Source organism: Salmo salar, chromosome ssa01 (genome assembly GCF_905237065.1).
Source record: "Salmo salar chromosome ssa01, Ssal_v3.1, whole genome shotgun sequence".
Classification (NCBI taxonomy): domain Eukaryota; kingdom Metazoa; phylum Chordata; class Actinopteri; order Salmoniformes; family Salmonidae; genus Salmo; species Salmo salar.
Window position 1 is genome coordinate 57,961,865 of NC_059442.1, and position 25,326 is coordinate 57,987,190.

At 48.1% G+C, this 25,326-nt stretch overlaps 1 protein-coding gene across 2 annotated transcripts in view; it reads right to left on the reverse strand.

The window, feature by feature from the left end:
• The window catches only part of opn4a (opsin 4a (melanopsin)), an 87,771-nt gene that overhangs the window by 21,789 nt on the left and 40,656 nt on the right, over positions 1-25,326 (reverse strand). For both annotated transcript variants that reach the window (NM_001279057.1, XM_014201341.1), the window contains 1 exon segment: positions 14,746-14,853. In NM_001279057.1, the coding sequence (NP_001265986.1) occupies positions 14,746-14,853 (108 nt within the window).

Sequence of the window (25,326 nt, forward strand, 5' to 3'; positions counted from 1 at the left end):
GAAAAGCTCTCCCTCTCTGCCATGCCCAAATTGTATTACTGCTGATGATATCTGGAAATGTGCATGTACGCTCTGACCTGTCTACTGTTGCTAGCCCAAATTCTGACTTGTTCTCAGATTTCGGCTTCAGTGATTTCTGCCCTCGGAAAACCTTGGGTTTTCTTCAAGTTAACACTAGAAGCTTATTACCTGAAATGGATCAATTGAAAGTCTGGGTTCACAGCTCTAATCCAGATGTGTTGGTCATTACTGAGACGTGGTTAAGAATGAGTGTTCTAAAACACGGATTTGAACGTTTCTGGTTATAACCTTTTTCTGCAGGACAGATCTTCCAAATGTGGTGGAGTGGCAATCTTTACCAAGGAACACTTTCAGTGCTCTCCACCAAGTCTGTCCCCAAACAATTTGATTTGCTGATTTTAAGCATTCATCTTTCAAATAGCTCTTTGTTGACTGTTGCTGGGTGTTCAAATCAAATTGTATTGGTCACATACACGTGATTAGCAGATGTTAATGCTCTGAGCTCATCAACTTTGTTATCCAAAGACTGAACATTAGCAAGAAATATACTCGGAAGCAGTGGGTGGTGTGCTCACCTCGTAAGAATCAGCTTGATTCCCTTTGTCGAAGATGCTTGGACCTTCTTTTTTAATATTTTCAGTAGTATTGTTAACTAGCATGCCCCCATAAAGAAAATGAGAATTAAAAACAGGTTCAGTTCTTTGTTCAACCGTGATCTGGCAGAGTTACTCTACCTCAAGAACACCATTTGTCGAAAGGCTCGGCACACAAATACTTAGGCTGACTGGCAAATGGGAAATAAGTTCAGGCAAATAGGAAATAAGTGCACTCAGGTTATCCGGAAGGCCAACGTTAGTTACTGTACTTTAAGGAGCAGTTCTCTCTCTGTGGATCTAACCCAAGAAGATCTGGAAAACGGTGAAAGACCTGGAGAATAAACCCTCCTCTTCACAGCTGCCCATGTCCCTTAATGTTGATGATATGGTTGTTACTGACAAGGAGCGTATGGCTGAGCTCTTTAATCGTCACTTCAAGTCAGGATTCCTATTTGACTCAGCAATGCCTCCTTGCCTGTCCAACACTTCCTCTTCTCCCATTGCTTCTAATGCTACTAGCCCTGATGCTCCTCCCTCTTTTTCCCCTGCCCCGCTACACAGCTTCTCCCTGCAGGCAGTCCCTGAGTCTGAGGTGCTAAAAGAGCTCCATAAACTTGACCCCAAAAAACATCTGGGTCAGATGGTTTAGAACTTTGCTTCTTTAAGGTTGCAGCCCCTACCATTGCCGAGCCTGTCTCTCCTCTCTGGGGAGGCTCCTAGTGCTTGGAAGGCAGCCACGGTGCATCCTTTATTTAAAGGGGGCGATCAAGCTGATCGTAACGGTTATAGACCCAATTTCTATCTTGCCTTGTTTATCAAAAGTGTTGGGACAAAAGTGTCAATACTCAACGGACTGGCTCAGCCACTGCCTGTCACCAAGGGAGTACCCCAAGGCTAGATCCTAGGCCCCACACTCTAATCAATTTACATCAACAACATAGCTCAGACAGTAGGAAGCGCTCAACAAAGCTTTCTTAGTGTTCAACAAATTTTCTCTGCCCTTAACCTTGTTCTGAACACCTCCAAAACAAAGGTCACGTGATTCGGTAAGAAGAATGCCCACCACCGGTGTGATTACTACCTCTGAGGGTTCAGAGCTTGAGGTAGTAACCTCACACAAGTACTTGGGAGTATGGATAAATGGTACACTGTCCTTCTCTCAGCATATATCCAAGCTGCAGGCTAAGGTTGCATATAGACTTGGTTTCCTCTATCGTAATCGCACCTCTTTCACTCCAGCTGCCAAACTAACCCTGATTCAGATGACTATTCTACCCATGCTACATTACAGAGATGTAATTTATAGATTGGCAGGTAAGGGTGCTTTCGAGCAGCTAGATGTTCTTTACCATTCGGCCATCAGATTATCCACCAATGCTCCTTATAGGATACATCACTGCACTCTATACCCCTCTGTAAACTGGCCATCTCTGAATACCCGACACAAGACCCACTGGTGGATGATTATTTATAAAACCTTCTTAGGCCTCACGCCCTCCTATCTGAGATACCTACTACAACTCTCATCCTCCATATACAACACCGTTCTGCCAGTCACATTCTGTTAAATGTCCTCAAAGCACACACATCCCTGGGTCGCTTCTCTTTTCAGTTCGCTGCATCTAGCAACTGGAATGAGCTGCAAAAAAAACACTCAAACTGGACAGTTTTATCTCCATCTCTACATTCAAAGACTCAATCATGGACACCTTTACTGACACTTGTGGCTGCATCTCGTGATCTATTGTTGTCTCTACCTTCTTGCCCTTTGTGCTGCTGTCTGTGCCTAACAATGTTTGTACAATGTTTGTGCTGCTACCATGTTGTGCTGCTGCCATGTTGTGTTGCTTCTGTATTGTTGTCATGTTGTGTTGCTAACATGGTGTGTTGTCATGTGTTGCTGCCATGCTGTGTTGTTGTCTTAGGACTCTTTATGTAGTGTTGTGGTGTTGCTCTTGTCGTGATGTGTGTTTTGTCCTACATTTTTATTTGTAATCCCCCATTCCCTGCAGGAGGCCTTTCGCCTCTTGGTAGGCAGTCATTGTATATAAGAATTTGTTCTTAATTGACTTGCCTAGTAAATCAAAGTTAAATAAAAATACTGTATGTACACTACCGGTCAAAATCCTTAGAACACCTACTCATTCAAGGGTTTTTCTTAATTTCTTGCTATTTTCTACATTGTAGAATAATAGTGAAGACATCAAAACCATTAAATAACACATATGGAATCATGTAGTAACCAAAAAGTGTTAAACAAATCAAAATATATTTTATATTTGAGATTCTTCAAATAGCCACCCTTTGCCTTGATGACAGCTTTGCACACTCTTGGCATTCTCTCAACCAGCTTCACCTGGAATGTCTTTAAGGAGTCTTTAAGGTGTTCCCACAAATGCTGAGCACTTGTTGGCTGCTTTTCCTTCACTCCGCGGTCCGACTGTCACGACTTCTGCCGAAGTTGGTTCCTCTCCTTGTTCGGGTGGTGTCGGCGGTCGGCGTTGCCGGTCTTTTAGCCATCATCGATCCACTTTTCATTTTTCTATTTCTTTTGTCTTGTCTTCACACACACCTGGTTTATATTTACATTTACATTTAAGTCATTTAGCAGACGCTCTTATCCAGAGCGACTTACAAATTGGTGCATTCACCTTATGATATCCAGTGGAACAACCACTTTACAATAGTGCATCTAAATCTTTTAGGGGGGGGGGGATTAGAAGGATTACTTTATCCTATCCCAGGTATTCCTTAAAGAGGTGGGGTTTCAGGTGTCTCCGGAAGGTGGTGATTGACTCCGCTGTCCTGGCGTCGTGAGGGAGCTTGTTCCACCATAGGGGTGCCAGAGCAGCGAACAGTTTTGACTGGGCTGAGCGGAAACTGTGCTTCCTCAGAGGTCGGGGGGCCAGCAGGCCAGCGGCGAATGAGCACAGTGCCCTCGTTTGGGTGTAGGGACTGATCAGAGCCTGAAGGTACGGAGGTGCCGTTCCCCTCGCGGCTCCGTAGGCAAGCACCATGGTCTTGTAGCGGATGCTAGCTTCAACTGGAAGCCAGTGGAGAGAGCGGAGGAGCGGGTTGACGTGAGAGAACTTGGGAAGGTTGAACACCAGACGGGCTGCGGCGTTCTGGATGAGTTGTAGGGGTTTAATGGCACAGGCAGGGAGCCCAGCCAACAGCGAGTTGCAGTAATCCAGACGGGAGATGACAAGTGCCTGGATTAGGACCTGCGCCGCTTCCTGTGTGAGGCAGGGTCGTACTCTGCGAATGTTGTAAAGCATGAACCTACAGGATCGGGTCACCGCCTTGATGTTAGTGGAGAACGACAGGGTGTTGTCCAGGGTCACGCCAAGGTTCTTAGCACTCTGGGAGGAGGACACAATGGAGTTGTCAACCGTGATGGCGAGATCATGGAACGGGCAGTCCTTCCCCGGGAGGAAGAGCAGCTCCGTCTTGCCGAGGTTCAGCTTGAGGTGGTGATCCGTCATCCACACTGATATGTCTGCCAGACATGCGATTCGCCACCTGGTTATCAGAAGGGGGAAAGGAGAAGATTAATTGTGTGTCTTCTGCATAGCAATGATAGGAGAGACCATGTGAGGATATGACAGAGCCAAGTGACTTGGTGTATAGCGAGAATAGGAGAGGGCCTAGAACAGAGCCCTGGGGGACACCAGTGGTGAGAGCACGTGGTGCGGAGACAGATTCTCGCCACGCCACCTGGTAGGAGCGACCTGTCAGGAACGACGCAATCCAAGCGTGGGCCGCGCCGGAGATGCCCAACTTGGAGAGGGTGGAGAGGAGGATCTGGTGGTTCACAGTATCAAAGGCAGCAGATAGGTCTAGAAGGATGAGAGCAGAGGAGAGAGAGTTAGATTTAGCAGTGCGGAGAGCCTCCGTGACACAGAGAAGAGCAGTCTCAGTTGAGTGACCAGTCTTGAAACCTGATTGATTTGGATCAAGAAGGTCATTCTGAGAGAGATAGCAAGAGAGCTGGCCAAGGACGGCACGTTCAAGAGTTGGAGAGAAAAGAAAGAAGGGATACTGGTCTGTAGTTGTTGACATTGGAGGGATCGAGTGTAGGTTTTTTCAGAAGGGGTGCAACTCTCGCTCTATTGAAGACGTAAGGGACATAGCCAGCGGTCAAGGATGAGTTGATGAGCGAGGTGAGGTAAGGGAGGAGGTTTCCGGAAATGGTCTGGAGAAGAGAGGATAGGGTCAAGCGGGCAGGTTGTTGGGCGGCCGGTCGTCACAAGACGCGAGATTTCATCTGGAGAGAGAGGGGAGAAAGAGGTCAAAGCACAGGGTAGGGCAGTGTGAGCAGGACCAGCGGTGTCGTTTGACTTAACCTCTTACATCTAGACGTTCCGCTAGCGGAATACCACTCCAATATCCAAACTCCTCGAAAATCCGAAAACTTCCATTTTTCAAACATATGACTATTTTACACCATTTTAAAGACAAGACTCTCCTTTATCTAACCACACTGTCCGATTTCAAAAAGGCTTTACAACGAAAGCAAAACATTAGATTATGTCAGCAGATTACCCAGCCAGAAATAATCAGACACCCATTTTTCAAGCTAGCATATAATGTCACAAAAACCCAGAAGACAGCTAAATGCAGCACTAATCTTTGATGATCTTCATCAGATGACACTACTAGGACATTATGTTATACAATACATGCATGTTTTGTTCAATCAAGTTCATATTTATATCAAAAAACAGCTTTTTACATTAGCATGTGACATTCAGAACTAGCATTCCCACCGAACACTTCCGGTGAATTTACTATATTACTCACGATAAACATTCACAAAAAACACAACAATTATTTTAAGAATTATAGATACAGAACTCCTTTATGCAATCGCGGTGTCCGATTTTAAAATAGCTTTTCGGTGAAAGCACATTTTGCAATATTCTGAGTAGATAGCTCGCCATCACGGGCTAGCTAATTTGACACCCACCAAGTTTGGTACTCACCAAACTCAGATTTACTATAAGAAAAATTGGATTACCTTTGCTGTTCTTCGTCAGAATGCACTCCCAGGACTTCTACTTCAACAACAAATGTTGGTTTGGTTCCAAATAATCCCTAGTTATATCCAAATAGCGGCGTTTTGTTCGTGCGTTCAAGACACTATCCGAAGGGTGACGAAGGGTGACGCGCAGACGCGTATCGTGACAAAAAAAAATCTAAATATTCCATTACCGTACTTCGAAGCATGTCAAACGCTGTTTAAAATCAATTTTTATGCGATTTTTCTCGTAAAAAAGCGATAATATTCCGACCGGGAGACGTCCTTTCCGTTCAAAGACTCAAAATCTAAAATGGACTCTTCATGTGCACGCGCGCGCCTGTCTCATTGTTCTCAGATCGACCACTTACCAAATGCGCTACTGTTTTTCAGCCATGGACAGCAGAGTCATCATTCAACGTTCTGGCGCCTTCTGAGAGCCTATGGGAGCCTTAGAAAGTGTCACGTAACAGCAGAGATCCTTTGTTTTGGATAGAGATGACAAAGAAGGCCAAGAAATGGTCAGACAGGGTACTTCCTGTACAGAATCTTCTCAGGTTTTGGCCTGCCATTTGAGTTCTGTTATACACAGACACCATTCAAACAGTTTTAGAAACTTTGGAGTGTTTCCTATCCAAAGCTAATTATATGCATATTCTAGTTTCTGGGCAGGTGTAATAACCAGATTAAATCGGGTACGTTTTTTATCCGGCCGTGAAAATACTGCCCCCTATCCATAACAAGTTAACAAACGAGGATCGGATGTCGTCGACCTTCTTTTCAAAATGGTTGACGAAGTAATCCGCAGAGAGGGAGGAGGGGGGAGGGGGAGGAGGATTCAGGAGGGAGGAGAAGGTGGCAAAGAGCTTCCTAGTGTTAGAGGCAGATGCTTGGAATTTAGAGTGGTAGAAAGTAGCTTTAGCAGCAGAAACAGAAGAGGAAAATGTAGAGAGGAGGGAGTGAAAGGATGCCAGGTCCGCAGGGAGGCGAGTTTTCCTCCATTTCCGCTCGGCTGCCCGGAGCCCTGTTCTGTGAGCTCGCAATGAGTCGTCGAGCCAAGGAGCAGGAGGGGAGGACCGAGCCGGCCTGGAGGATAGGGGACATAGAGAGTCAAAGGATGCAGAAAGGGAGGAGAGGAGGGTTGAGGAGGCAGAATCAGGAGATTGGTTGGAGAAGGTTTGAGCAGGTTTGAGCAGAGGGAAGAGATGATAGGATGGAAGAGGAGAGAGTAGCGGGAGAGAGAGAGCGAAGGTTGCGACGGCGCAATACCATCCGAGTAGGGGCAGAGTGAGAAGTGTTGGAGGAGAGCGAGAGGGAAAAGGATACAAGGTAGTGGTCGGAGACTTGGAGGGGAGTTGCAATGAGATTAGTGGAAGAACAGCATCTAGTAAAGATGAGGTCAAGCGTATTGCCTGCCTTGTGAGTAGGGGGGAAGGTGAGAGGGTGAGGTCAAAAGAGGAGAGGAGTGGAAAGAAGGAGGCAGAGAGGAATGAGTCAAAGGTAGACGTGGGGAGGTTAAAGTCACCCAGAACTGTGAGGCGTCAAGCTCATTGATGAACTCTCCAAGGGAACCTGGAGGGCGATAAATGATAAGGATGTTAAGCTTGAAAGGGCTGGTAACTGTGACAGCATGGAATTCAAAGGAGGCGATAGACAGATGGGTCAGGGGAGAAAGAGAGAAAGTCCACTTGGGAGAGATGAGGATTCCAGTGTCACCACCCCGCTGGCCAGATGCTCTCGGGGTATGCGAGAACACGTGGGCAGACGAGGAGAGAGCAGTAGGAGTAGCAGTGTTATCTGTGGTAATCCATGTTTCCGTCAGCGCCAAGAAGTCGAGGGACTGGAGGGTAGCATAGGCTGAGATGAACTCTGCCTTGTTGGCCGCAGACCGGCAGTTCCAGAGGCTGCCGGAGACCTGGAACTCCATGTGGGTCGTGCGCGCTGGGACCACCAGGTTTGAGTGGCAGCGGCCACGCGGTGTGAAGCGTTTGTATGGCCTGTGCAGAGGGGAGAGAACAGGGATAGACAGACACATAGTTGACAGGCTACAGAAGAGGCTACGCTAATGCAAAGGAGATTGGAATGACAAGTGGACTACACGTCTCGAATGTTCAGAAAGTTAAGCTTACGTTGCAAAAATCTTATTGACTAAAATGATACAGTACTGCTGCTGGTGAAGTAGGCTAGCTAGCAGTGGCTGCGTTGTTGACTTTGTTTGAAAGTGTTGCTGGCTAGGTAACCTCGATAATTACTCTAAACTACACAATTATCAAACTATGACAAAGACAACTATGTAGCTAGCTAACACTACTCTAATCAAATTGTTCCGTTGTAATGTATTAGTTTCTACAGTGGTGCTAGTCGGTAGAAGTTGGCTAGCTAGCAGTGTTTACTAAGTTTTGGAGAACGGCGTCACGGAGGACGAAAATAGCTGGCTAGCTAACCTCGATAATTACTCTAAATTACTCTAAATTACACAATTATCTTTGATACAAAGACAGCTATGTAGCTAGCTAAAAAATTGCTCAGATCAAACAAATCAAACCGTTGTAATGTAATGAAATGTAATATTACCTGCGGAGCGAAGTGCAGCACGAATACTCGCTCCAAACCCGGAAGCACATCATTACATGTTGTGTATTTAACCCTCTGTTCCCCCCATGTCCTTGTCCGGAATTGTTTATTGTAGTGCTTGTGCACGTTATGCTGGTGTGTGACGGGTTTTGTTACCCATTGATTTATTGTTCTGTTTACAGTGGTTTTATTTATTAAACTGCGCCATTGTAAATCAGTTTTTGCTCTCCTGCGCCTGACTTCTCTGCCGCCAGTACGCACCCCCTACAGAATTCCGGACCAAAGTTATGGAGTCAGCAGGAGCAGGTACCCCGGGGCTAGGGGTGGAGGAGCGCGTCCGGGAGCACGCAGCAATGCTCCACCATCTTGGCACCGCCATGGACCGCGTTGTCCAGACAATGGACCACTGGGAGAGACAGGGAGTTGTCCCAGCGCCCCCTCCAGCACAACCGGGGTCTCCACTACGCGCCCCTCCTTCTCCTGGTCCCAGTGGGATTCGTCTCTCTCTTCCCCAGGAATACGATGGGATGGCTGCAAACTGCCAGGGGTTCCTGTTGCAACTGGACTTATACCTGGCAACCGTCCACCCGGGTCCTTCGGGCCGTGAAAGGGTGTCCGCCCTCGTCTCGTGCCTCACCAGGAAAGCCCTGGAGTGGGCCAACACCGTGTGGAGAGAGAGAGATGCGGCGTTGGACCAGTTTGAGGAGTTCACCCGCCAATTCCGGGCAGTCTTCGACCACCAGCCCGAAGATAGAGCGGCGGGTGAACGCCTCTTCCATCTGAGGCAGGGGCGAGGAGCGCCCAGGAGTTCAACCTGGAGTTTTGGACCCTGGCTGCCGGCGCGGAATGGAACGACAGGGACCTGATCGTCCATTATCGCTGCAGTCTGCGCGAGGACGTCCGTCGGGAGTTGGCCTGCAGAGACACCACCATTGTCCATCCGGCTGGATAACCTGCTGGCTACCCGCAGACATTCAGATCTGGGTCTGTTGGTTCCATCCCCCCGCACCCCTTCTCCGATACCCATGGAGCTGGGAGGGGCGGTGCGCAGGGAGACCGGAGGGGGTTCCAGCTCGTGCACCATCTGTGGCCGCAGAGGTCACACTGCCGGTCGGTGCCAGGTTGGTTCCTCTGGTTATCGAGGCAGCTGGCAGGGCACTCTGGCATCACCCCAGGTGAGCCGGCACCATTCTCACCCAGAGCCCTCTGTTGCACATATGTTTTTTTTATATCAGTTTTCCTGAGTTTTCCCCGCATTCCCAGCATAAGGCACTCATCGATTCAGGCGTGGCTGGGAATTTTATAGATAGATCGTTTGCCCATAGTTTAGGGATCCCCATTGTTCCCGTGGCTGTGCCCTTCCCCGTTCATGCCTTAGATAGTCGACCATTAGGGTTGATTAGGGAGGCCACCGCTCCTCTGGGCATGGTGACGCAGGGGGGTCAAAAAGAGAGAATTAGTCTCTTCCTTATTGACTCTCCTGCATTTCCCGTGGTGCTAGGCCTACCCTGGTTAGCTTGTCATAACCCCACTGTTTCTTGGCCACAGAGGGCTCTCACAGGGTGGTCGCGAGAGTGCACAGGGAAGTGTTTAGGGGTTTTCGTTGGTGCTACTATGGTGGAAAGTCCAGACCAGGTCTCCACCGCGCACATTCCCCCTGAATATGCCAATTTGGCTCTCGCCTTCTCCAAAAAGAAGGCGACTCAATTACCACCACATCGACGGGGCGATTGTGTGATAAATCTCCTGGTAGACGCTGCACTTCCCAGGAGTCACGTGTATCCCCTCTCACCCCTCTCACAGGAGGAGACGGAGGCTATGGAAACATATGTCTCCAAATCCCTGCTTCAGGGGTACATTCGGTCCTCCACTTCACCCGCCTCCTCGAGTTTCTTTTTTGTGAAGAAGAAGGAGGGAGGTCTGCGCCTGAGGTATACTTAGCCGCTACCACTCATAGCCACAGCGATTGAGTCAATGCACGGGTCGCGCTTCTTCACCAAACTAGATCTCAGGAGCGCTTACAACTTGGTGCGTATCCGGGAGGGAGACGAGTGGAAGACGGCTTTCAGTACCACCTCAGGGCACTATGAGTACCTCGTCATGCCGTATGGGTTGATGAATGCGCCATCAGTCTTCCAAGCCTTTGTAGACAAGATTTTCAGGGACCTGAACAGGCAGGGTGTAGTGGTGTATATTGATGACATTCTGATATACTCCGCTACACGCGCCGAGCATGTGTCCCTGGTGCGTAGGGTGCTTGCTCGCCTGTTGGAGCATAACCTGTATGTCAAGGCTGAGAAGTGCCTGTTCTTCCAGCAGTCTGTCTCCTTCCTAGGGTATCGTATTTCCACCTCAGGGGTGGAGATGGAGAGTGACCGCATTTCAACCGTGCGTAATTGGCCGACTCCCACCACGGTAAAGGAGGTGCAGTGGCTCTTAGGGTTTGCCAACTACTACCGGAGGTTTATCCGGGGTTTTGGTCAGGTAGCGGTTCCCACTACCTCACTGCTGAAGGGGGTCCGGTACGTTTGCAGTGGTCAGCTGAGGCGGGCAGGGCTTTTAGTCACCTGAGGGCTCTGTTTACCTCGGCTCCCGTGCTGACCCACCCGGATCCCTCTTTGGTGTTCATAGTGGAGGTGGACGTGTCTGTGGCTGGGATAGGAGCTGTGCTCTCTCAGCACTCGGGTACACCACCGAAGCTCCACCCCTGTGCCTTCTTCTCGAAGAAGCTCATCCCGGCGGAGCGAAACTATGACGTGGTGGACCGGGAGCTGTTGGCTGTCGTCAAGGCCTTGAAGGCGTGGAGACATTGGCTTGAGGGGGCTAAACACCCTTTTCTCATCTGGACTGACCACCGCAATCTGGAGTACATCCGGGCAGCAAGGAGACTGAACCCTCGCCAGGCAAGGTGGGCCATGTTTTTCACCCGTTTTGTGTTCACCCTTTCCTACAGACCAGGCTCCCAGAACGTGAAAGCAGACGCATTGTCCCGGCTGTATGACACAGAGGAGCGGCCCATGGATCCCACTCCCATACTCCCCGCATCCTGCCTGGTGGCGCCGGTAGTGTGGGAGCTGGACGCAGACATTGAGCAGGTGTTACGCGCAGAGCCCACTCCCGTCCAGTGTCCCGCTGGGCGTCTGTACGTCCCGTCTGCTGTTCATGACCGGTTGATCTATTGGGCCCACACGTCACCCTCCTCTGGTCATCCTGGGATCGGTCAGACAGTGCGCTGTTTGAACGGGAGGTACTGGTGGCCTACCTTGGAAAAGGACGTGAGGGTTTATGTTTCCTCCTGCTCGGTGTGGGCCCAGAGTAAGGCTCCTAGGCACCTGCCCAGAGGGAAGCTACACCCCTTACCCGTTCCACAACGGCCTTGGTCGCACCTGTCGGTGGATTTTCTTACCAATCTTCCCTCCTCACAGGGTAACACAGCGATCCTGGTCGTTGTGGATCGGTTCTCAAAGTTCTGTCGTCTCCTCCCTCTGCCCGGTCTCCCTATGGCCCTACAGACTGCGGAGGCCTTGTTTATGCACATCTTCCGGCACTACCGGGTGCCTGAGGATATAGTGTCTGATCAAGGTCCCCAGCTCACGTCTAGGGTCTGGAAGGCGTTCATGGAACGTCTGGGGGTCTCAATCAGCCTTACTTCAGGGTTTCACCCCGAGAGTAATGGACAGGTGGAGAAAGTAAACCAGGATGTGGGCAGGTTTCTGCGGTCCTATTGCCAGGACCAGCCGGGGGAGTGGGTGGCGTTCGTGCCCTGGGCTGAGATGGCACAGAACTCGCTTCGCCACTCCTCCACTAACCTCTCTCCCTTCCAGTGTGTACTGGGGTACCAGCCGGTTCTGGTGCCTTGGCATCAGAGTCAGACCGAGGGTCCTGCGGTGGACGACTGGTTCAGGCGCGCTGCCCATGTTCACCTTCAGCGGGCTGTGCTGCGCCAAAAAGAGAACACAGACCATCACCGCAGTGAGGCCCCGGTGTTCGCACCGGGGGACCGGGTCTGGCTCTTGACAGGAAACCTGCCCCTCCGCCTGCCCTGCCGGAACCTGGGTTCGCAGTTTGTGGGGCCATTTAAAGTCCTGAGGAGAGTGAACAAGGTTTGTTATAGTTTACAGCTCCCCCCCGATTACCGTATTAACCCCTCGTTCCATGTGTCTCTCCTCAGGCTGGTGGTGGCTGGTCCGCTCCAGGAGTCTGAGGTGTGGGAGGTTCCTCCGCCCCTTCTGGACATCGAGGGGGATCCGGCGTACTCTGTTCGTTCCATACTGGATTCAAGGCGTCGGGTGAGGGACCTTCAGTATCTCGTGGAGTGGGAGGGGTACGGTCCGGAGGAAAGGTGCTAGGTTCCGGTCGGACCCTTCAATGCTGCAGGAGTTCCACCGTCTTCGTCCGGATCGCCCTGCGCCTCGCCCTCCGGGTTGCCCCCGAGGCCGGTGTCAGTGCGCTGCTGGAGCCACGCGTCAAGGTGGGGGGGGGTACTGTCACAACTTCTGCCGAAGTTGGTTCCTCTCCTTGTTCGGGCGGTGTTTGGTGGTCGGCGTCACCGGTCTTCTAGCCATCATCGATCCACTTTTAATTTTTCAATTTCTTTTGTCTTGTCTTCACACACACCTGGTTTCAATTCCATCATTACATGTTGTGTATTTAACCCTCTGTTCCCCCATGTCCTTGTCCGGAATTGTTTATTGTAGTGCTTGTGCATGTTATGCTGGTGTGTGAAAGGGTTTTGTTACCCATTGATTTATTGTTCTGTTTATGGTTTTATTTATTAAACTGCGCCGTTGAAAATCAGTTTTTGCTCTCCTGCACCTGACTTCTCTGCCGCCAGTACGCACCCCCTACACCGACTCACCCTAAACCATCTCAATTTGGTTGAGGTCTGGGTATTGTGTAGCCCAGGTCATCTGATGCAGCACTCCGTCACTCTCCTTTTTAGTAAAATAGCCCTTACACAGCCTGGAGGTGTATTGGGTCATTGTCTTGTTGAAAAACAAATGATAGTCCCACGAAGCCCAAACCAGATGGGAAGGCATATCGCTGCACAATGCTGTGGTAGCCATGCTGGTTAAGTGTGCCTGAATTCTAAATAAATCACTGACAGCGTCACCAGCAAAGCACCCCTACACAATAACACCTCCTCCTCCATGCTTTACGGTGGGGAAATACACATGCGGAGATCATCCGTTCACCCACACCGCATCTCACAAAGACATGGCGGTTGGAACCAAAAATCTCCAATTTGGACTCCAGACCAAAAGACAAATTTCCACCGGTCTAATGTCCATTGCTCGTGTTTCTTGGCCGCTAGCAAGTCTCTTCTTCTTATTGGTGTTCTTTAGTAGTGGTTTCTTTGCAGCAATTCGACCATGAAGGCCTGATTCACACAGTCTCCTCTGAACAGTTGATGTTGAGATGTGTCTGTACTTGAACTCTGTGAAGCATTTATTTGGGCTGCAATTTCTGAGGCTGGTAACTGTAATGAACTGAGTCTTCCATTCCTATGGCGGTCCTCATGAGAGCTAGTTTCATCATAGCGCTTGATGGATTTTGCGACTGCACTTGAAGAAACTTTCAAAGCTCTTGAAATGTTCCATATTGACTGACCTTCATGTTTTAAAGTAATGATGGACTGTCGTTTCTCTTTGCTTATTTGAGCAGTTCTTGCCATAACGTGGATTTAGTATTTTACCAAATATAGCTATCTTCTGTATACCCTCTACCTTGACACAACACAACTGATTGGCTCAAATGCATTAAGGAAATAAATTCCACAAATGAACTTCTAAGATGGCACAACTGTTAATTGAAATGCATTCCAGGGGACTACCTCATGAAGCTGGTTGAGAGAGAATGCCAAGAGTGTGCAAAGCTGTCATCAAGGCAAATGGTGGCTATTTGAAGAATCTCAAATATATTTTGATTTGTTTAAGACTTTTTTATATGATTCCATATGTGTTATTTCATAGTTTCGATGTCTTCACTATTATTCTACAATGGAGAAAATAGTTAAAAAAAATAAGAAAAACCCTTGAATGAGTAGGTTTTCTAAAACTTTTGACCAGTAGTGTATATCCAACATGCAAGCAATAATTTACCTTGAGCAGTGAACCTAGATTACTAAAATACAAAAAGTACACAGCGGTAAAGAATCTAGGTTCCCTATATATTAATTCTACGAATCCTTCCTTTGTGGTGAGAATATTATAATGATGTCCAGTTGAGTTAATATCCTGGTTTATGAGTGATTATAGAGTGGAGAGTTTAGTCTGATCGCTAGCTAACAAGGACTATACCCTTCCTGTCTCTCAGATTTGATAGATTCTCATGGGATGGAATGAAATGGTTCACTGGTGTAGTATCACATTAGAGTAATAAAAAACAACAAAAGAATAGCTATTTGACTTTGTTGCTAAACGGAATTCCCAAATGGGGTTCGGCTGCGTAAGATTTGACTCATAATGCAACAATAGAGACAATAGAAAACAATAGGTTTGATCTTTAATTTTTGTGGCAACAAGAATACGGTACCTGTACTTTGGGTGGGTGATGGCATAGATAATGGGGTTGTGAATGGCTGAAGCCTTGGCGATCACAGCAGGAACTGAGTTCATGTATGGGGTCAGAAAATCTGCATACCTACAGGAGACATGGAGAAGACAGGGAGAGAAGGCTGTTAAGCTGTGAGGCAGAATTATACAATATATAAAGTACCTGAATGGTCAAGGTTTGAAAATGTTGCTGCGGCATCGTAGTATTTGTATAGAAAGAATACAAAGTGATTTTATAAGTGGGTGTATACAGATGTAGGATCTTAATTTTCTACAGCATGAAAACAATCCTGCAGCAATAGGAAATGATTAATTATTGTCAAGTCCTCCTCTTGTTCACCATCCAAAGGACACAGGGACAACTCAATTTTCCAACTCAATCTTTTTTATTTTTAGTTTGCCTTCAGTTGGTTGGTCTGTCCAGTAATTTAGCCAGTAAATTAGCCAGTAAATTAGGTTGTAAACCTTTAAAGACAGAACAAAAAGTTACCATCTTAATTAAACATTTTAATGAACTTAAATTAGTTTAAACATTTAAATAACATTCTAAATAACTAAGATGAATTAATCATTTAAGCCTTTTACCATTGGCGTCTTTGGACTGAACCTGTGAGTGAACTTGGAGTTTTCCCTCTGAAGTTTGTTCTTCTGAATGACTGACGCCCTCCATGCCTTCACAGGTGCTCCAAATAAGTGAAAATGATTGATCAGGTGACAAGCAGCCGGTTTGCTGCTGCTGGTGCACTCTGGGAAGTGTAGTTCTTTGACTCACTCCTGATATTCAGCTCAACACCTCCCACTTGAGCTCCTGGTTTTTTTCAAATCCAGAGAGGTCACAAGCCCTTCACACCTCTGTTTGTTCTTCAATGGGTAGTAGAATGACAAGTCACTCACCACTTCAGTGTGTATGGCTCGGGAAGCCATGCAGCAGAAGACTATGCCCATACTTTGAGTCTAGTTCTCTTCTTGACCTCATCTTTCACTTCATAAGGGCCGAACAGGTCCATGGCGGTGAATTCAAAAGGTGCAGCTGGGCCTGTTCGTTCTAGAGGCAGGTCAGCCATGATTTGTTGACACTGTTTTGCCTTGTTTTTCCTGCAGACCACACAGCTGTCAACCATTTTTTGGCAAGTCTACGGCCTTTTATTACCCAGGCTTTCTTCCTCATCCGGAGAAGGGTTACTGCCACTCCCTCGTGGTTTGCTGTGTGGGATTCTTGTGCCAGCAGTGTAGACACCCATGCTTCAAAGGGTAAAACTGGCACTGCTGTCTTATCTTCGTTGAATGTCTGAATTCTTCCTCCACAAACTAGCAGCCCAGACTTCACATCTTTGTACACTGTCAGTCTGCTTAGAGTTGTGTCTGAAAAATCTGTACCTTCTTGAGCTGCGAGAAAAAGGTCTTTGAGTGCATCTTCATGTTCTTTGACAGTCGGCACAGCTTGCTTGGGTGATCTTACCTCCCTCTTTGCCTGTTTAGGGGCCCGGCCCTTCCTCTTCAGCCACTGCTTGGCTGCTAGACAAACCCAGGCAACGACTCTCACCAGTTTGGACAGGCTACTGAATCTTCTTACTTCCACAAGATCTTTAACCCAACCAGTGGGCTTCCTTCTAAGAAGAGTTGGGTTCACCACAGGTATTCCCTCTTGAGTTTCACTCTTTGGACTTTCCTGAGTGCCTTGTAGGTCTTCTTTCTGCTGACTACTTCTCGCTTCAGCTCTTGTCAATGCACCTGAGAATGCCTTCCTCTGGAGCTTGTTTACACTCTCCCTGGCATGAGCTGCAACCTCTCCAGCTGATTTTATAGGCCACTCCTCCACTGGCCACTTTAGGAACTCTGGTCCCTCTTGCCATGTGGAATTCTCCTTCAAATCTTCAGGAGCACCCCCTCTTGTTATGATGTCAGCTATGTTTAGATCCCCACGGATCCACCACCAGTCTTGCACTTGTCCAGCCTTCTGGATTTCACCCAGTCTGTTTGCAAAGAAGGTTTTGTACCCATAACTGACTGTTTGAATGGCTCCCAAGACCGTTTGACTGTCAAGTAGATGGAACCATCTCTCGATCTTCATTCGAGCATGCTTTTCCACATACTTCCTGATCCTGACTGCGAAGACAGCACCACAGATCTCAGCTTTTACAGCGTCTCCCTTCTGATCCAGGGGTGTCAGCTTGGCTTTTGATTCAACAAATCGAACTTTAGTGCCTTGACTTGTCTCCCATCTTAAGTACATCACAGCTCCATAGGTTTTATCACTTCAATAAGAGAATGTGATGCCCCACGGTTTCCCTTCCCAGCCAGCTGGTGTGAGGCTCCTGTGGAATTTCACCTCTCCAAGCTGCACATATTCTTCAAAAAGCTGGATGGCTTCTTCCCTGAGGCTTTCTGAGAGAGGTTGGTCCCAGGTTTCTTGGGTTAGTTTCCCACCCCCTCCTTCTTGGAATGCTTTTCGAACAAGAATTGCTCCCTTCTGTTTGGCAGGTGTAACTAAGCCAATTGGGTCGTACAGTCCAGCCACTTGGCTTAAGAGGGCCCTCCTAGTCAGTGGGTTAGGTGTCTCAGTTCTCACCTCCTCCTTGAGAAGATTTTTCCCAACTCTCATCTTCTTTTTCCTTTTTGAAAAGTTAACTGAGGTTAACATGTAGAGCTTGTCTTCATCCATTCGGTAGCCGATACCCAAGGCTTTGTTGTCTTCGTCCCTCATTTGATTTGGAAGAATTAAGGTTTTACTTTGTGCCTTTGATAGACCCTCCACCTCCATTCCTTGCCTCCCACTTTGCCCTGACCGGACCCATGGTTTGAGGAAGAACCCTCCAGCTTTCAAGATCTCTTCTACATTTGCTGTGATTTTGTCAAGTTTATCCAGGTCATTTTGGGAGGTTAAGAGGTCATCCACATAACTGTCTTCTTCAATGACTCTGCGCTCATCCTCCAAGTGAAGAAAGTTGGGCAGGCGTGCTGTTTCCCTCATAGCCAACTGAGCAATGCAACCAGCAGGTCTCTCCCCAATGTTGACTCTGGTTATTGCATATTCACTTACCTCTTCAACTGGGCTGTCCCTCCAGAGGAACCTGTGAAGATGCATCTCACGCTCCTCCAGCCATACAGAGTTGTACATCTTTTTGATGTCTCCTAGAGATGCATACGTCCCCTCTCTGAACCTCAGCAAGACAGCTCTTATAGGGTTGAGAACGTCTGGTCCCTTCAGAAGAAGATCATTCATACTCACACCTTTGTATTTCTGGCTACTATTCCATACAATACGAACCGGTGTTGTTACCGAATGAGGGTTTGGTGCCACCAGGTGGCTTACGTACCACACTGGTCCATTCCACTCGTCCATGATTTTGTTGGTGAGTTTTATGGCTGCGCCTCGCTCGACCATTTCATGGATTTGGGTAGCATATGCGACTTTCCAGTCTGGCTCTCTGCTTAGTTGTTTTTCCATCCTTAAGAAACAAGCCTGGACTGCACTTTTGTTATTCAGGAGAGAGGCTGGATCTACCGTCCAAGGATACTTTGCATCCCAATGTGGAGCCGGTGTGTGAGCATCCCCCTTCTCGTAGGTGAGGCCTCCTTTAATGATCTCCAGTTCCCTCTCCTCTGCCAGGGTCATTTCTTTTCCTCCCGGTGGACAGTTTCTACATCGGCATCCTCCACATCTTGGCTCACATGCAGCTCCGATGCTGTCCCAGTGCCACCACTCAAGGAACTCACGGTTACTGGCAGCTGTAAATTTGGTCAGAGTCACATCCTCCTGCTGTAGCTGGGCTGTGACAGTAGTTGGACTTGTGATTTCTTGATATTTGACAGCTGCTGTCCTCATGGAGCGAGCAAAGTGTGTTTTGGACTCATATAGTGCAACCTCCAATTCTTCAAATAAGTCGGGATGTGCTCCACCCACTGTTTTCCCCAATGGACCCTCCCACAAGACGAGGTCTCCCATGATTTTTACCCTCTGGGGAGCAAGTCTTCCCTCTCGGTGGCTAATGAGAAGTTCGACCTCTTCTGGCCTTCCCAATTCTGTAAGTTTGACTTCTGGGAAGAATTTTTTCAACTTCTCAGGTTCAATTACTTGATGCACTCTGGCGATTTCATCCAAGCCGTAGCAGACCATTTCATGCGCTCTCTCTGTCCCTTTAGGTGTCTTGACTCTGACTTTGAGGAGATACCTTAGTGTGTTCACTTTCATGGTCATACCACCAACCCCATGAACAACTAAAGTTATCTTCTCATGTCTTAACCTCAGTCTTTCAGCAGCCTTATGGGTAATGCAGTTTGTGTCTGAAGCAAGGTCAATTAAAGTCCCAATCTTCTGCCCTGCGTTCGCCGTGACTTGCATCAACATCATGATGACAGGAAGTTCAGTGAGCCCATTTCTCTGCAGTAGCTCAGACTGGCCTGAAGCAGCGAGTGTCACTGCGGTTTTGTTGGTGTTGGTGAAAGCCTTTCTGCATCGATCTGCCATTTCCTGGGAAAGTTCAGACAAGATCTTCTCTTGTTCCTCCGTTAGCTTGCTTTCACCTTTGCCGTCTCTTCCACTCTTTCTCTCTTCCCCTCTTTTGACTTCTCCTTTTGGGCAGAGGAAAAAATGGTGGTCTGGGGCACCACCTTCCCTTTTACAGTCTTTGTTTCTGCATAGGAAAGTGTCTCTGCAGTATCCATCTTCATCATGGCATCCGAGACATTTTCTGCATGCCCCCAGCTTTCTTAATACAGTTTTCTTTTCAGGTAGCTTAAGTCTTTTGAACTTTCTACAGAAGAATATCTTGTTGTTGTGCCCACTATCACCACATACACCACATACCTCATCAAGCTCTTCTTTCCTTGTGGTTTTTGTTGAGGCAATCTTTCTGTCATACTTCTTGTCCAAACGATCCGATTTTTCCACCTTCTCCTCAGCTCTGAGCTGTTCGAGTCTCTCCAGTATTCCTTCTTGACTTTTCAGGAACTTCAAGAGCATGACAAAGTGGTTGTCTGATGTGACATAATTTCTGGGTTCAACCATGAACATAACCCAGTCTCTTTTAATGAAGTCAGGCAACTTGCTTTCAATGGATCTAATTACCAGTGGGTTATTTATGGCTCCAGAGTTTCCTAACTCTGTGAGATCTGCTAGAGCCTTCTCCACTGACTGTATGAGATCAATTACCTTTCTTGGTTGGTTCCCTTTCACATGTGGCATCTTCTCCAGCTCTTCCAGGATTTCCACTATGATGGTTGACTTGTTGCCATACCTGTTCTCCAGGACTCTGAACATGTCATCGGTAGTGGTGTAGGTTGAAAGTCTGAGGTCTTTTGAGATTTTGACATCCACACTCTCCAGGAGTTGAATCTTCTTAACTTCAGTTGATTCGGTTGGCTCTCCCTGCTGTTGCAGGCTTTCCCAGTCTTTCCTCCATCTGTGATATTCTCTCCTGCTTCCATTGAAGATAGGTAGAGAGATTGGCTTGATTCTCACTATTGGTGTGGATGTTGCCGGTTGGTGTAGTAGTTTCACTCCTGTGCCTCGCTCATTGGTCGTCCGTGCAGTGGCAAATTCAGGTCTCCTTGACTCAAGCCTGTAGTAGAATGCTCTTACGTCCTTGACTCTTCCATCTAATTCGTCTTTTAATTCTACAGGGATCCATCGCTCCCATGATGACATTGCTGAGATGGCCTCTTTTATCCTCTTGTCCAAGAGAGCGAGGTGCACTTCATAGCCCTCTAAATTGGCACTTTCCACTGGTACATAAGCCGCTTTATCATTGGCTTTTTCTGCTTCCAGGATTGCCACAAGAAGTTCACTCCTTCCATACCTCGACCACAGGTTTGTTTGAACAATGTCTCTTATTTCCGCCAACTTTGTTTCACCTTCATTTACAGATCTATCAATGTCAGCCTCTTGCTGTTCATTAAGACCTGGTTCCTCATCCTCAGTCATGTCAGCCTCCAGTCCAATCCTGTAGTCATCGTTGGCATCGAGCATCTTTCTGAAACAATCTGAAAGCTTAGCGAATTCCTCCTTTAACTCCACTTGAAGCATGCTGCTTGCTCCTCTTGAAATGAAGTTGGCTTGTCTGGTGAAGCTGCTTTTTGCAGTGGTCCTCTCCTTTTGAGCTGCTGGACCGACTTCCCCAGGACATCTTCCGCCATCTTGACTTCCTCTGCGTCAACAGCTTATTTCTGGATCTGAAGCCGTTTATCCTCAGGGCCAGGCCGCTCCGCGTGGTTTACAACTGTCAAGTCCTCCTCTTGTTCACCATCCAAAGGACACAGGGACAACTCAATCTTCCAACTCAATCTTTTTTATTTTTAGTTTGCCTTCAGTTGGTTGGTCTGTCCAGTAAATTAGCCAGTAAATTAGCCAGTAAATTAGGTTGTAAACCTTTAAAGACAGAACAAAAAGTTACCATCTTAATTAAACATTTTAATGAACTTAAATTAGTTTAAACATTTAAATAACATTCTAAATAACTAAGATGAATTAATCATTTAAGCCTTTTACCATTGGCGTCTTTGGACTGAACCTGTGAGTGAACTTGGAGTTTTCCCTCTGAAGTTTGTTCTTCTGAATGACTGACGCCCTCCATGCCTTCACAGGTGCTCCAAATAAGTGAAAATGATTGATCAGGTGACAAGCAGCCGGTTTGCTGCTGCTGGTGCACTCTGGGAAGTGTAGTTCTTTGACTCACTCCTGATATTCAGCTCAACAATTATAATCCACTTAATAATTTACAACATATTTTTAGAGGTTACTACATTTTTCGTAAGGGAAAATCAAGTCAGAAATGTCAAAGTGGAAATTACAAACTTCAGAAGCCTTTTTAAACCTCAAATACACGACAAGTTGTGCATTTCCTGTGTCTTTGCACTGTGACAGGGGAGCTCACGGACATGCAGACACTATACAGATGTAGGATCTTAATTTCATCACCATGTTGCAGGAGAACTTTCCTGCAACACATTACATTTTTAACTTGAAGTGTATTTGAGGTTTAAAAAAGCTTCTGAAGTTTGTAATTTCCACTTTGACATTTCTGACTTGATTTTCCCTTACGAAAAATGTAGTAACTCTTACAAAAATGTTGATTAATTATAATCCACATAATAAATCACATTTCCTACTGCTGCAGGATTTTTTTCATGCTGTCGAAAACTGCCTCAAATTAAGATCCTACAATGTCTTGGTGGAGCAAGAGCTCCGGTCGGCCGATATTCAAGATGACCACATCCTAGGGTTGGATTTCCTCAGTCAAGTGGGAGCATTGTTGGAACGCTTAAACCCCAGACGAAAGACTCCGTTATGGGACTGCAGAGCAGTGGAAAAAGGCAACGGCAGCCGCAGGTGACTAGGCAGGAATTTGTGACAGACAGCCCCATAAAGATCCTTCCCCACATGAGAAGGAGCCGCTAAAGAGGTGTGTGTGCCCCAGCAGGTGACCAGTTACACGATGGATGTACCTTCGGAAGCTACCCAACAAGCTGTGCGGGAACTAGGGAAGAGGTGTTCGGGAAGGGCTGGTGTCTGAGCAGTGCGATAAGTTGGAAGCACTGCTTGCAGAGTTGGTGGATGTCTTTGCACCACGAGACAAAGAATGCCAGAGAACCAGTCTGGTCCAGCACTCTATCGATACTGGCAACGCAGCGCCTATCCGTTTGCGGCCCCATCACTTGCCACTGGCGAAGAGAGCGATAGCGAAGCAGAAGATCTGGGAGATGGCGGAGACAGGATTCATCAAGCCATCCAACAGCCCTTGGGCAGCCCCTGTAGTTCTTGTCATTGAAGATGGATGGCTCATGGTGCTTCTGTGCAGACTACAGGCAGCTGAACCATGTGACCAGGAAGGATTCCTATCCCCTCCCGCACATAGATGATGCACTGAATTACATCACAGGTTTATGGTTCAGGTTCAGTACCCTCGACCTACGCAATGGTTATTGGCCAGTGGAGCTTGCCCCTGAGGCCAGGCCGAAGACTACCTTCTCAATTGGACAAGGACTGTGGCAGTTCACCGTGATGCCCTTCGGGCTCTGCAATCCTCTGCCAACCTTCGAGCATTTTACGGAGCATGTGCTGGCCACAATCCCCTGCAACAGGTGTGTGATCTACCTGAATGACCTCCTTGTGCATGCCGTATGGATCTCTGGCAAATCTGAGTGAGGTACTACTTTCCATTCGGCACGCAGGATTCAAGCTCCACCCCAAGAAGTGTTATCGGGGCAGACGGAGTTGCAACTGATCCAGCCAAGGTGGTGGCAGTTCAGCACTGGGCGAACCATAAGGATCTCTCTGAGTAAAGAAGCTTTGTTGGCCTAGCTTCTTACTACCAGAGGTTCATCAAGGACTTTGCAACAGTAGCCAGCCCTCTACACCGCCTGACAAACAAGGATCAGCGGTTCGACTGGCATGATGACTGCATAGCAGTATTTGCTAAACTGTGTCAGGCCCTTTTCAAGGCTCCAGTTCTGGCATACCGCAAACCCCAACACACATTTATTGTGGACACAGATGCCAGCAATGTGGGCATTGGGGCCATTCTTTCGCTGGCCGGATGGGGAACGGGTGGTGGCCTTCTACAGTCAAAGCCTCAACCATACCGAGCACAACAACTGTGTCACCCGGCGAGGGCTGGTCGTCTCCACACAAACACTGGTGCGTTGTCTCGCCAGTCGTGTGAAGAGGAAGACTGCAAGCACTGACCACACTTGGAACAAAGGAGGGTCTCCTGCCTGCAGGGGCGTTAATTCAAGAAGCAGACTGGAGCTCAGCACCCTTGGAGAGCTGGAATGACCAAGACCTGAAGAGGGAACAGGAAGGTGTCACGGTGTTAGCAACTGTTCGGGGCTGGTTGGAGCTCAGCCAGTAGGCTGCCTGGAACAGAGTCTTACCCTGTCCCCCGAAACCAAGGCCTACTACTCCCAGTGGGACAACCTTGCCATTCACAAAGGGGTGTTGTTTCAAAGATGGATGGAACTAACACACAACACAACTCTGTGAAGTGGCAGTTGCTGGTGCCTCATTCCATGTGTACCCATGCCCTCAGAGCTGTCCATGGATCGGTGTGGGGAGGCCCCTTCGGGTACACAAAGACCCTCCAACTCCTACGAAGGAAACTCTACTGGGCTGGCTGCCGCCAAGACACAGAACTGTATGTGCATGTCTGTGACACCTGTATGCGCCCATGCCCTGTTGCCACAATATCAGGTGGGGGGCCCCCATGGGGCAGGTTGGTGTGGAATACTGGGTCCTTTTCCCTGTGACAGGGGCAGGCAATCGATACGTACTTGTGTCTGTCGACTATTTTACCAAGTTGCCAGAGGCCTACGCGTCCCCTGACCAGGGCACCACAACCACTGCCAACAAGCTGGTGGAGGAGATGTTCTGCCAGTTTGGAGCACTGGAAGAACTCCACAGTGATCAGGGATGACATTTTGAAGCTAAGGTGTTGGCGATATGGACTTTGGTGATACAGCTGGCCACTCTCACCTTCAACGACCAGAAAGACTGAGACTGACATCTGCCATTGGTCTTGTGGGCCTATCATTCAGCAGTGCAGGAGTTTACTGGATGCACCCCAGCAGTTCTGATGTTTGGCTGAAAACTACGAACTCCAGTAAATTAGTCCTTTGAAAGACCTCCGGAGCACGAGGTTCCAAGGGTAAAGCAGAAGAAGGTATACAACACTCTCTGTCGAGGTCAGCCTTTTCAGACTGGCCAAGAAGTGTGGGTATACAGCCCCTGGCGCAAGCGTGGCCTGAGCCCGAAACAAATGAGTCACTGGGAAGGCACATGCATGGTTCCGGAGTGACTTTCTGACATGGTGTATCGCAGTCAGCTTTGAACTCATGGACGAGTGGTGGTCCTCCATCAGGATCGTCTGGCGACTTACCAACCTCATATCTCATGAAGTGGAAAGAGAGGGTGAGATGGTGGTTACTCCTCACAGCCCTGGACCATTGGACAAGGGCTGTGAGGTCAGAATGGGACACCCCCACGGCCACCAGGGCGCCGCTGCCGCAGGCTCCCGTCTCGAGGTCAGGATGGCAACCCCACGGCAATCACAACGCTGCCACTGAAGACCCCTGTCCAGGTTTCAGGACTTTGTGTTGGATTTCGGGGTTGTCAGGGACAACTGACCCCTTAGGTGGGGGAAAGGTAGCGGCGGCAGCCTATTAGACTGCCGCTAGCGACAGGAACGAGCTGCACAAAACACTCAAACTGGACAGTTTTCTCTCCATCTCGTCATTCAAAGACTCAATCATGGACACTCTTACTGACACTTGTGGCTGCTTCACGTGATGTATTGTTGTCTCTACCTTCTTGCCCTTTGTGCTGTTGTCTGTGCCCAATAATGTTTGTACCATGTTTTGTGCTACTATAATGTTGTGCTGCTGCCATGTTGTGTTGCTACCATATTGTTGTCATGTTCTGTTGCTACCATGCTGTGTTGTCATGTGTTGCTGCCATGCTGTGTTGTTGTCTTGAGTCTCTCTTTATGTAGTGTTGTGGTGTCTCTCTTGTCGTGATGTGTGTTTTGTCCTCCATTTAAATTTTTTATCCCAGCCCCTGTCCCCAAAG